A 10432-nucleotide genomic window follows, 5' to 3' on the forward strand; every position below is an offset into this window, starting at 1 on the left:
AACTCAGGACGTCTAAGGCCGGGCTCTGGGCCCCGCGCCCCGCGGCTTCTCAATAAAGACGGTTCCGCCTGATGAACGGGGAAGTTTTCGGCGGAAGGGACGGAGGGGATTTTCGGGGAGGAGACGCCCCGCCCCCCCGCCTCGGATCCCCGACCCGCCAACACGGGGCCACGCCCCTCCAACGCCCAAGTCCCCTCAGCGATTGGTGGGTCCATCCCGTAGCCACGCCCCCACACGGCCCAAGTGCCCTCAGCGATTGGTGGGTCCAGACCGTGGCCACGCCCCCTCACGGCCCAAGTCCCCTCAGCGATTGGTGGGTGCACCCCGTGGCCACGCCCCCACACGGCCCAAGTGCCCTCAGCGATTGGTGGGTCGAGCCCGTGGCCACGCCCCCACCCGGCCCAAGTCCCCTCAGCGATCGGTGGGTGCACCCCGTGGCCACGCCCCCACACTACCCAAGTGCCCTCAGCGATTGGCGGGTCCGTCCCGCGGCCACGCCCCCCGGCCCCGAGGCCGTCCGGGATCGGCCCCGCCCCCTCGGGGGTCCCCCCTCCCCCTGCCGTTATCCGAGCGTCGCTGGGCTCCGCCCCCTCCCCGCCACTTCCTGTGGCCGGCGGAGAACGGCCCGGGCCCCGCCGCCCTCCCTCCTTCCCTCCCTCCTTCCCTCCCTCCCTCCGTCCCCCTCCCTCCTTCCCCCTCCCTCCTTCCCCCTCCCTCCGTCCCCCGGCGTCCCGGCGGGCTCCGGGCCCTGCGGGCGGCGCCGATCGCCGGCGGAAGCGGGAGCGGGTGGGGCAGGTTCCGCCGGTCCCGGGGCCGGGGGCGGGGGGGTTGGGGGGGACGCCGGGGCCTGCCCGCTTTTGGGGAGCGCGCCCCGCTGCTCTCCTTGGTCTCTCCCCGCCTCAACCCCCTTCTCAACTGGGCCCTCCTCTCCCCCCTCCCCTCCATGCCGACCCCTCCATCCTTCCCCCAGGCTGACCCCTTCCCCCCAAGTCTGACCCCCTCCCTCCCCCCAGGCTGACCTCTGACCCCCCAGGTTGACCCCTCCCTTCCCCAGGCTGCCCCCCCATGCTGCCCCCTCCCCCCCGGGCTGACCTCTCCCTCCCCCCCAGTCTGACCCCTCCCTCCCAATTGGACCCCTTCCCTCCCCCAGTCTGACCCCTCGCTGACCCCTCCCTCTCCCCCAGGCTGACCTCTGACCCCCCAGGTTGACCCCTCCCTCAGGCTGCCCCCCCCAGTCTGACCCCTCCCTCCCAATTGGACCCCTTCCCTCCCCCAGTCTGACCCCTCGCTGACCCCTCCCTTCCCCCCCCAGGCTGACCCCCTCCCTCTCCCCCCGGCTGACCTCTGACCCCCCAGGTTGACCCCTCCCCCAGGCTGCCCCCCCCAGTCTGACCCCTCCCTCCCAATTGGACCCCTTCCCTCCCCCAGGTTGACCCCTCGCTGACCCCTCCCTCCCCCCCCCAGACCGACCCCCTCCCTCCCTTCCCCAGGCCGACCCCCTCCCTCCCCCCCGGCTGACCTCTGACCCCCCAGGCTGACCCCTCCCTTCCCCAGGCCGACCGACCCCCCCCCCACCAGGCTGAGCCCTCCCTCCGTCCCCCCGACTGACCCCTCCTCGTGTCCCCCTCCCCCAGCCTGAGCCCTCCCGGCCCCCCGGCCCCCCGGCCCCCAGGATGGCGGAGACGCGCTCGGCGGCGGCGGCGGGCTTGGCGGCGGCCCGCGGGGAGCTGGAGCGGGCCCTGCGGCAGGACCCCGGCCAGATCTTCGGCGAGGACCGGCTGCGGCGGCTGCTGGACACCTCCCTGCCCCCCGCCGCCCGCTACCCCCGGCTGGACGCCCCCCGCCTCGTGCGCAGCAACGCCCGCGGAGAGGTGAGGGCCGGCCGGGCCGGGGGGGGGGGGACCGGGCGCGGGCGGGCGGGCGGCGCCGACCCCCTTCCTCCCGTCCAGCCGGAGCAGTACCTGACCACCCTGTCCACCGCCCTCAACATCCTGGAGAAGTACGGCCGCAACCTGCTCAGCCCCCAGCGGCCCCGCTACTGGCGCGGGGTCAAGTTCAACAACCCCGTCTTCCGCAGCACCGTGGACGCCGTGGAGGTGAGCGGGGGGGCGGCCGGGGGAGGGAGGGGGGGCGGCCCCGGGACCCCCGCCCCGGGCGGCTCCCGCCCTAACGGGCCGCCCGCCGCAGGGCGGACGGGAGGTCCTGCGTCTCTACGGATACACGGAGCAGCAGCCGGACGGGCTCAGCTTCCCCGAGGAGCAGGAAGAGCCGGACGGGGAGCGCGTGGCCGCCGTCACCGTCGACGTCCTGCTGCTGAGGGCCGAGCTCGGGCTCCTGCTGGAGGTGAGGGGGGGCCCCCCCCCCGGCCCCGACCCCCGGGGACAGGATTCGGGGGACCCGCGCCCCGCCTCACCCGGTCCTCCCCGGCTCTGTCCCCGCCACAGAAATCCCACCCCCGGCCCGAGGCGCTGGATCGGCTGCTGCAGGAGGGCGCCGACCCGGAGGTGAGGGGGCGGGGGGCCGCCGCGGCGGACGGCGGGGGGGCCGGGGGGCCGGCCGCGCCGTGACCTCCCTCCCCCCCTCCCCACCCCCTCCCTCCCGCCCCGCAGACGCCGTTGCCGTCCGAAGCGGCGCCTCCTCCGGGGGAGTCGGACCCCGGCCCCCTCGCCGCCACGCCGGCTCCAGGTACCGGACCCTTCCCCGGGGGGGATCCCCGGGGGGGACCCTCTTCCGGACCCTTCCCGCCGCTTGCCCGGGTGTCGGGGCGGACGGCCCCACTCTTCTCCGCCTCGGTCTCCCCGTCTGTAAAACGGGGCTGGGGACCCGTTCGCCCTCCCCCTCGGACTCCGCGTGAGACGGGGACCGCGTCCGACGGCCCCGTGTTGACCCCCGTACACGGGGTGGGCAGGGAGTAAGCGCTCGCCGATCCTCACGGGTACGGACGTCATCGGCGATATCGTTAACGTCCCTCCCGGCTTAACGGGTAGGCCCGAGCCGGGCCAGACGGTGACTCCTCCGGGGCTGAGTCTCCGTAAACTCTGGCTGACGGAAAAGGGTAGGAGCCGGTTCAGACCCGGTGCCGCTCTGACAGAGGGTAGCGCGAACCCGCGCCGCGATGGAGGAGGCGGAGTCCTCGGTCGCGGCCGCCCGTCCCCCCGTCCCCCCAACCCCGCCCGGCCGTCTCCCCAGAACCCTGCTTCCTGTGCGGCTCGGACCCCGGGGCCCTGCACTGCCCGGCCTGCGGCCACGTCCTGTGCCTGGTCTGCGACCGCCTCTTCCATCGGCACCCGTCCCGCGCGCACCACCTCCGCCGGCCCCTGCCGGGGTCGCCCGCCGCCCCCCCCGCTTTCAGCCTGAGCCCCAGGTGAGCGCCCCCCCTCCCCCCCCCCCTTCCGGGTCCCCGCCGCGCGGAGGCCGCCCCCGGGGCGGGACGGGCGAGGGCCGGCCCCGCGCCAACTCGCGTCTCTCGATTGCAGCCTCTCGGCCCAGGCCCCGCTGGGCTCCCCGCCGGCCCCGGGCGACGGCGGCGCCCCCCGGTCCTGGCCGGGCCCCGCCCCCGAGGCCCCCGCCGCCCGGCCTCCCTGGCGCTGCGCCGCCTGCTCCGTGCTGAACGAGGCGCGGGCGGTGCTGTGCGTGGCCTGCGACCGGCCCCGGGGCTGCAAGGGGGCGGGGCCGGGGGGCGAGGGCCCCCGGGGGGCGGGCGCGGGGCCGGCCAGGGGCCGCTGGGCCTGTCAGAGCTGCACCTTCGAGAACGAGCCCGCCACCGTGCTGTGCGCCATGTGCGAGCGGCCCCGCCTGGCCCAGCCGCCCAGCCTCTGGAGCGACGCCGCCGGCCCGGCCCCTCCGCAGGTGACCGCTCCGCGGCCCCCTCCGCTCCCGGGGGCGGGGGGCGGGACCCCCGTCTCCGTCCCTCCGGGGGCGGGCGTCCCGGAGGGCGACCGTCCCTTCTCCCCGCTCCCAGGTCGGCGACTGGCACTGCGCCCACTGCACCTTCCGCAACTCCGGCCCGGGCTGGGTCTGTGCCATGTGTAACCGGACCAGCGTGTCTCCGCCCTATCCGGCCCCCGCCCCCCAGCCCTCTGCCCGGCCGCGGGCGGGCTCGCTGGGGGACGGGACCCGCTCCTGGCAGAGCCCGGAGCCCCGGGCCCCCCGACGCTTCAGCACCCCCGTGCCCACCCCCTCCGGGAATACCGAGCTCCAGCGCCAGGAGAAGATGCGGGAAGACGGGCTCAGGCTGGTGGCCATGATCCGGGTGAGCGAGGGCCGCCGGCCCGGCCGGGGCCCGGCCGCCGATCGGCCGGGTCGCCGGCGGGGGCGGCCGGAGCCCGGTCTCCGTCGGTTCGTCCGGTCGGACTTAGCGAGCGCTCACCGCCTGCGGGGCCCCGTCCCTACGGCGCCCGGGAGGGCCCGGTACGGTGCGACGGGCGGTTCCCCGCCCACGATGGGCTTTAGAGTCTAGAGGAGGCGACGGACGTGGCTAGAAATCCAGAGATGAGGGACGGGGACGTAAGTGCCGGGGGGGCTGAGAGCGGGGAGCGAGTCAGGGCGACGCAGAAGGGGGTGGGGAGAGAGGAAGGGAGGGCTGAGGGGCGGGGCGGCGGCCCGGGACCCCCCCCTCCCCCCCTGACCCTGCGGTCTCGGGGACGGGGCGTCCCCCCAGGCCGGCGAGGCGGAGGGCACGGGGCCGGAGGAGGTGTTCTCGGCCCTGCAGTACTCGGGCACGGAGGTGCCGCTGCAGTGGCTGCGCTCGGAGCTGCCCTACGTGCTGGAGAAGGTGGTGGAGCTGGCGGGCCGCCGGGACCCCGGCCTGGGCGTCTTGTCCCGCCAGGAGGCCAGGCGGGCCTGGCTGAGCTGCCACGGCAACGTGGAAGAGGCCGTGGAGGAGTGCGTCCGGGCCCGGCGCAGGAAGGTCGGGATCGGGCCGCCGTCCGGGGGCCGGGGGGGCCGGGCGCGGTGGCCGCCTTCGCCGAGCCCACGACCCCCCCCTCCCTCGCCCGCAGGTGCGGGAGCTGGAGACCCTGGGGTTCGGGTCCGGGGAGGGCTCGCTGCAGGCCCTGTTCCAGCACGGCGGCGACGTGGGGCAGGCGCTGACCGAGCTGCAGCGCCAGCGCCTGGAACCCTTTCGCCAGCGCCTCTGGGATGACCCCGAGCCCAACCCCTCGTGGGACGGCCCCGACAAGCAGGTGCGGCGGGGGGCGTCCCTCCCCCGGGGCGGGGGGGGGGGGGGGGGCCCGCGGGGAGAGGGCGGGCCGCTGACCGGCCTCCCGCCCGCCCGCCTCAGAGCCTGGTACGTCGCCTGCTGGCCGTGTACGCGCTGCCCAGCTGGGGCCGGGCGGAGCTGGCCCTGGCCCTGCTGCAGGAGGAGCCGCGGAACTACGAGCTGGGGGACGTGGTGGAGGCCGTGCGCCAGAGCCCCGACCGCGCCTTCCTGCGGCGGCTGCTGGCCCAGGAGTGCGCCGTCTGCGGCTGGGCCCTGCCCCGCAACAAGGTGAGAGACCCCCGGCCCCCCAAGACCCCGGCCCCGCCGCGGCTCCGCCTCCGGGACGGGACGGGCCGGGCCCCGCCGGGGGCCGGGGGCCGGAGCCTCCCGCGGCCCGGTTTATGACTCGTGGGGACCCGCCCGCGGCCCCCGCTGTCGGGGGGTGGGGGGCGGCGACCCGCAGTCCCCGGGGGTCTCGCCCCTGTCCGGGTCCCCGCTTTTCTAGATTCCCCTCCCGCCTCTTCCTGGCCACTCTCGCCAGGTCCGGGTGATTCCAGATTCCCCGCCGGCCTGGGTCTGGCCACCTTTGCCGGGCCGGAGTGATTCTGGATCCCGCTCCCGCCTGTTCCCGCTGGCTTTTTCCACATCCGAATCCCTCTAGATTCCCCCTCAGGTCTTCCTCCCCTTTCACTCTGGAGGCCCGTGTGCGGGAAGCGGGGGACCGCCGGAGAGGTGACGAGTAATGGATGAGGGAAAGTTTCGGGTCGTTCAACTAGTTGACGGGCGGTACGGCGCGCCGGCCGCCGTCTTAAGCGCTTGCGCCGGTCTCTTTGTGTGTGGATCCTGACGACGTTCATGACGGCCCCAGAAATAGTTCCCTCTCCCGCGTGAGCAGCTATTAAATCGCACGTGGGGGAGGGAACTAATTCTGGCGCCGTCATGTACGTCAAAGTTTTCCGCGTCCCGGAGCACTGGGTGAGAATAGCGGTGTCTTTGGTGGATTTGGAGGTTCAACTGGAGCCGTTTTATTCTACAGCAGCGAGGTGTGCCCGCTTCCCCCTCCCCGCCCCGGGGAATCTGCCCCATTTCAAAGTCTCCTACAAAGTCACCCCCTCCGGGAGGCCTTCCCTAGCTGGTACTACGTAACGCTAATAATCGCGGCATTCGTTAAGCACCTCCGATGTGTCAAGCACCGTGCTGAGCGCCGGGACGGATACAAGATAATCGGGTCCCAGCCGGGGCTCACGCTCTAAATCGGAGGGAGAACGGATAATGCATCCCGATTTTGCGGAGATGGCTCCCTCTTCCTCTGACCCCCGTGGCCCCGATGCCCTCCGCCTGACCGTCTGGTCGCCGTCTCGCCCCAGATGCAGGCCCTGACCTCCTGCGAGTGCACCATCTGCCCGGAGTGTTTCCGTCAGCACTTCACCATCGCGCTCAAGGAAAAGCACATCACCGACATGGTGTGTCCGGCCTGCGGCCGCCCGGACCTCTCCGACGAGGCCCAGCTGCTCGGCTACTTCTCCACCCTGGACATCCAGGTGCCCGCGGGGGAAGGCCCACCTCCTCCCAGAGGCCTTCCTTCCCTGTCTAACCCCTCGTCCCTCCTCTGCCACTCACTTCCGCGTCACCCTGATTTGCTCCCCCGGCGCTCGCGTCCACGTCCGTTATTCGTTTCCGTTCACGACCCTCTCCCCCTCTAGACCGTAAGCTCGTCGCGGGCAGGGAACGCGTCTCCCGACTCCTGCTCCGTCCTCCCGGACTCTCCCAGGCGCTCAGTACGGTGCTTCCCACGTAATAAGCGCTCGACGAATACGGCCCGATCGGGGACCGGCCCTCTGGCAGCTCCTCGGTCGCCTCCCGTACCCGCAATTATTTCAGCGTCGGGCTCCCCGGCCCGATCGCGAGCCCCTCGACGGCAGGGATCGTGTCTGCCCCCGAGCGCTTTTCCGTACCGGTGTTCCGCACGCCGGAAGCATTGGGCGAATCCCCCCGATCGATCGATCGATGGATCTGATTGCTTCCCCTCTCCCCGCGCCCCATTCGCTCCCCCCGTCCCCAGCTGCGGGAGAGCCTGGAGCCCGACGCCTACGCCCTGTTCCACAAGAAGCTGACGGAACGGGTCCTGATGAGGGATCCCAAGTTCCTGTGGTGCACCCATGTGAGGGGCGGGGAGCGGGGGGTGTGCGTTGGGAGGGGGGGGGGTCGCGGCACCACCTCGGCTCGCTCCCCTGACGTCGCGCCGCCCCCCATCCAGTGTTCCTTCGGTTTCATCTACGAGCGGGAGCAGCTGGAGGCCACGTGTCCGCAGTGTCACAAGAGCTTCTGTGTGTCCTGCAAGCGCCAGGTGAGGGGGCCGGGGCGCGAGGAGGAGCAAGGTTTACCCTCCCACCCCCCCGCCCACCCCGCCCCCGTGGCCGGCGGAGTCCGGGTCTGGCCCCGGGCCCGCCTCCCAGCCCCGTGCTCCTCGGCCCCTGCAGTGGGAAGAGCAGCACCGGGGCCGGAGCTGCGAGGACTTCCAGAACTGGAAACGCACCAACGACCCCGAGTACCAGGCCCAGGGGCTCGCCATGTACCTGAAGGAGAACGGGATCGGTGAGACTCCTCCTCCGCCCCCGCGCTCGGCCGCCGCCCCCCTCCCCCTCCCTTGGCTGGGCGTCAGAGGAGGCAGGACGGGGGAGGCCCCGGAGGAGGCTGCTCGCCCCCCCCGCCCTCATCCCGCCTCTCCCCGCAGACTGTCCCAAGTGCAAGTTTTCTTACGCGCTGGCCCGGGGGGGCTGCATGCATTTCCACTGCTCCCAGTGCCGTCACCAGTTCTGCAGCGGCTGCTACAGCGCCTTCTACGCCAAGAACGTGAGTTCCCGGGGGCGGGGGCGCCGGCTTGGCACCGGGAGCCGGAGTCGGTCTCCGGCCCCCGGCCGGTCCCCGCTACCGCTCTCCGTCCGCGGCGGAGCGTCCTCGCCGGCCTCTTGGTCCTCCCGCCCCCTGCCACGGCCCGGGCCCCGACCTCCCGCTCCCCTCCTCCCGTCCCGCCCCCGCCGTCCGGACCTGACCTCCCGCCCCCGACCCGCGTGCCGGGCCCTACAGAAATGCCCAGAGGCCAACTGCCGGGTGAAGAAGTCCCTGCACGGCCACCACCCCCGCGACTGCCTCTTCTACCTGCGTGACTGGTCCGCCCCCCGCCTCCAGAAACTGCTCCAGGTCTGGGGCCACCGCGGCTGGTTGGTTGCAGGGAGAAGGGGCCGAAGACGGGGCGGCGGGGACGGGATGGACGGGGGTGGGCGGCGGCCGGGGAGGGGGGCCTCGGAGGGGGGCCGGGTGGTCAGGGTCCCGTCCCGCCGTCTGCGTCCCGCCCTAGGACAACGACGTCACGTTCAATACCGAGCCCCCGGCTGGGACCCGAGCGGCGCCCGGAGGTGAGTGAGACGCCCCGGTGTCCCCCGAGGCGGAACTGGTCTCCCCCTCAAGTGGGAGAGGGAACCGGAGGTAGGGACTCGGGCCATAGATGGTGGGGTGAGGGAAGGCAAGACTCCCCTCGGCGTAATGGTTCACGCCCCCGGGGTGTGGGCGACAACCCTCCGGGCGCCGGGACCCGCGCCGTCCCGTTCTCTCCCCCGGCCCCGGCCCCGGCCCCGGCGTGTCTCACGGTGCCCCGAGGCGGCTTCCCTCGTGGGTCCGAGACCCCCACGGTCGATACCCGTCAATCGATTAACGGGTATCTACCCGAGTGCTCAGCACGGTGCCTGGCACATAAGTCAGCACTTCAAAGAGAGGCAGCGTGGCTCAGTGGAAAGAGCGTGGGCTTGGGAGTCAGAGGTCACGGGTTCGAATCCCAGCTCAGCCACCTGTCAGCCGTGCGACTTTGGACAGGTCACTTCTGTGGGCCTCAGTGACCCCATCTGTAAAATGGGGTTGAAGACTGTGAGCCCCACGTGGGGCAACCTGATCGCCTTGTATCCTCCCCAGCGCTTACAGCAGTGCTGTCATTCATTCAATAGTATTTACTGAGCGCTTACTATGTGCAGAGCACTGTACTAAGCGCTTGGAATGGACAATTCGGGAACAGGTAGTTTGCACAGAGTGAGTGCTTAACAGATGCCGTCATCATTATTAAAATTAAACAGGAAATTTTCAAGAAGCAGCATGGCCTAGGGGGATAGAGCCAGGGCCCGGGAGTCAGAAGGACCGGGCTTCTGATCCCGGCTCCGCCGCTCGTCTGCCGGGTGACCCTGGTCAAGTCACTTCACTGCTCTGGGCCTCCGTTCCCTCATCTGTCAAATGGGGATTAAGACGGAGCCCCCTAAGGGGCAGGGACTGTGTCCAACCTGATTATCTTAAACCTACCCCAGCGCTTAGTACGGCGCCCCTCACGTAGTAAGCATTTAACAAACACACACCACTGATTATGATTATTTTTATCATCGTTATTCCCCCCAAGGCGGCTGCCGGGTGATGGAGCAGAAGGAGGTGCCGGACGGGCTGAAGGACGAGGCCTGCGGCAAAGAGACCCCGGTCGGGTTCGCCGGGCTGTGCCAGTGAGTGCCCGGATTCGGTGGGGGGATATTAGGAGAAGCAGGCGAGGCCCTCGCACCTGACTTTGGTTTCCTGGGCCGGGGCCGGGGGGCGGTGAGTTGGAGGTGGCCCCAAGTCAGGATCCGGCCCCCTCCTTTGCCCCCCGCCCCGTATTCTCGGCCGCCACCCGCCCAGGGCGCACTATAAGGAGTATCTGGTGAGCCTCATCAACGCCCACTCCCTGGACCCCGCCGCCCTCTACGAGCTGGAGGAGCTAGAGACGGCCACCGAGCGCTACCTGCACGCCCGGCCCCAGACCCTGGCCGGGGAGGAGCCCGCGGCCTACCGTGCCCGCCTGCTGCAGGTGCGGACCCCCGGGGCGGGGACGGAGGGCGGTCCCCCGGACTAACCGCCGCGGCATCCGTGGCCCCCCCCCCCCCCGACTCGGTCCCTCCTGCCAGCTCGATTTTCCTGCGCCCCTCTCTCCTGCCCTCCACCCCCCCGCCCCCTCACCCCCCGCTTCCCGCTTCCTTCCGCAGAAGCTGACGGAGGAGGTGCCGCTCGGCCGGAATATCCCGCGCAGGAGGAAGTAGCCTGCCCACGGAAGCCGAGGACGGAGACCCCCGTCCCCCGCGGCCCCCTACCACCAAAGGTCCAATAAAGAACCCCGGTTCCCCCCGGGCCCGTTCCCTCTGGTCGTCTTCGTCTTGCGGCGGGGAG

The 10432-nt window shown here is 72.0% G+C and overlaps 1 protein-coding gene across 2 annotated transcripts; it reads left to right on the forward strand.

The window, feature by feature from the left end:
* Positions 1-1657: 1657 nt before the first annotated feature.
* Positions 1658-10401, forward strand: RNF31 (ring finger protein 31). Of its 2 annotated transcripts, XM_029078124.2 has the most exons (21): positions 1658-1871; positions 1950-2096; positions 2188-2343; positions 2445-2504; positions 2610-2685; positions 3190-3364; positions 3477-3849; positions 3962-4252; positions 4661-4909; positions 5001-5183; positions 5282-5488; positions 6568-6741; positions 7263-7361; positions 7458-7547; positions 7681-7795; positions 7935-8053; positions 8288-8401; positions 8559-8616; positions 9639-9735; positions 9908-10076; positions 10252-10401. In XM_029078124.2, the coding sequence occupies exons 1-21, from the start codon at positions 1674-1676 to the stop codon at positions 10303-10305; spliced, it is 3204 nt and encodes a 1067-aa protein (XP_028933957.1). In that variant the 5' UTR covers positions 1658-1673; the 3' UTR covers positions 10306-10401. The 2 variants fall into 2 exon arrangements, with proteins under 2 accessions (XP_028933957.1, XP_039769863.1); XM_039913929.1 differs by lacking the exons at positions 9908-10076; positions 10252-10401 and having other exon boundaries at positions 8288-8421; positions 9639-9734.
* Positions 10402-10432: the final 31 nt, after the last annotated feature.

The sequence above is a fragment of the Ornithorhynchus anatinus genome, chromosome 13, assembly GCF_004115215.2.
Source record: "Ornithorhynchus anatinus isolate Pmale09 chromosome 13, mOrnAna1.pri.v4, whole genome shotgun sequence".
Classification (NCBI taxonomy): domain Eukaryota; kingdom Metazoa; phylum Chordata; class Mammalia; order Monotremata; family Ornithorhynchidae; genus Ornithorhynchus; species Ornithorhynchus anatinus.

What these genes read in the sequence shown, in the direction of transcription:
- RNF31 (XM_029078124.2), top strand. Translation starts at nt 1,674, where the DNA reads ATGGCGGAGACGCGCTCGGCGGCGGCGGCGGGCTTGGCGGCGGCCCGC. An exon ending in GGGACGGCCCCGACAAGCAG is followed by an intron (nt 5,184 to 5,281) that starts GTGCGGCGGGGG and finishes CGCCCGCCTCAG; the next exon opens with AGCCTGGTACGTCGCCTGCT. An exon ending in GGGTTCGCCGGGCTGTGCCA is followed by an intron (nt 9,736 to 9,907) that starts GTGAGTGCCCGG and finishes CCACCCGCCCAG; the next exon opens with GGCGCACTATAAGGAGTATC.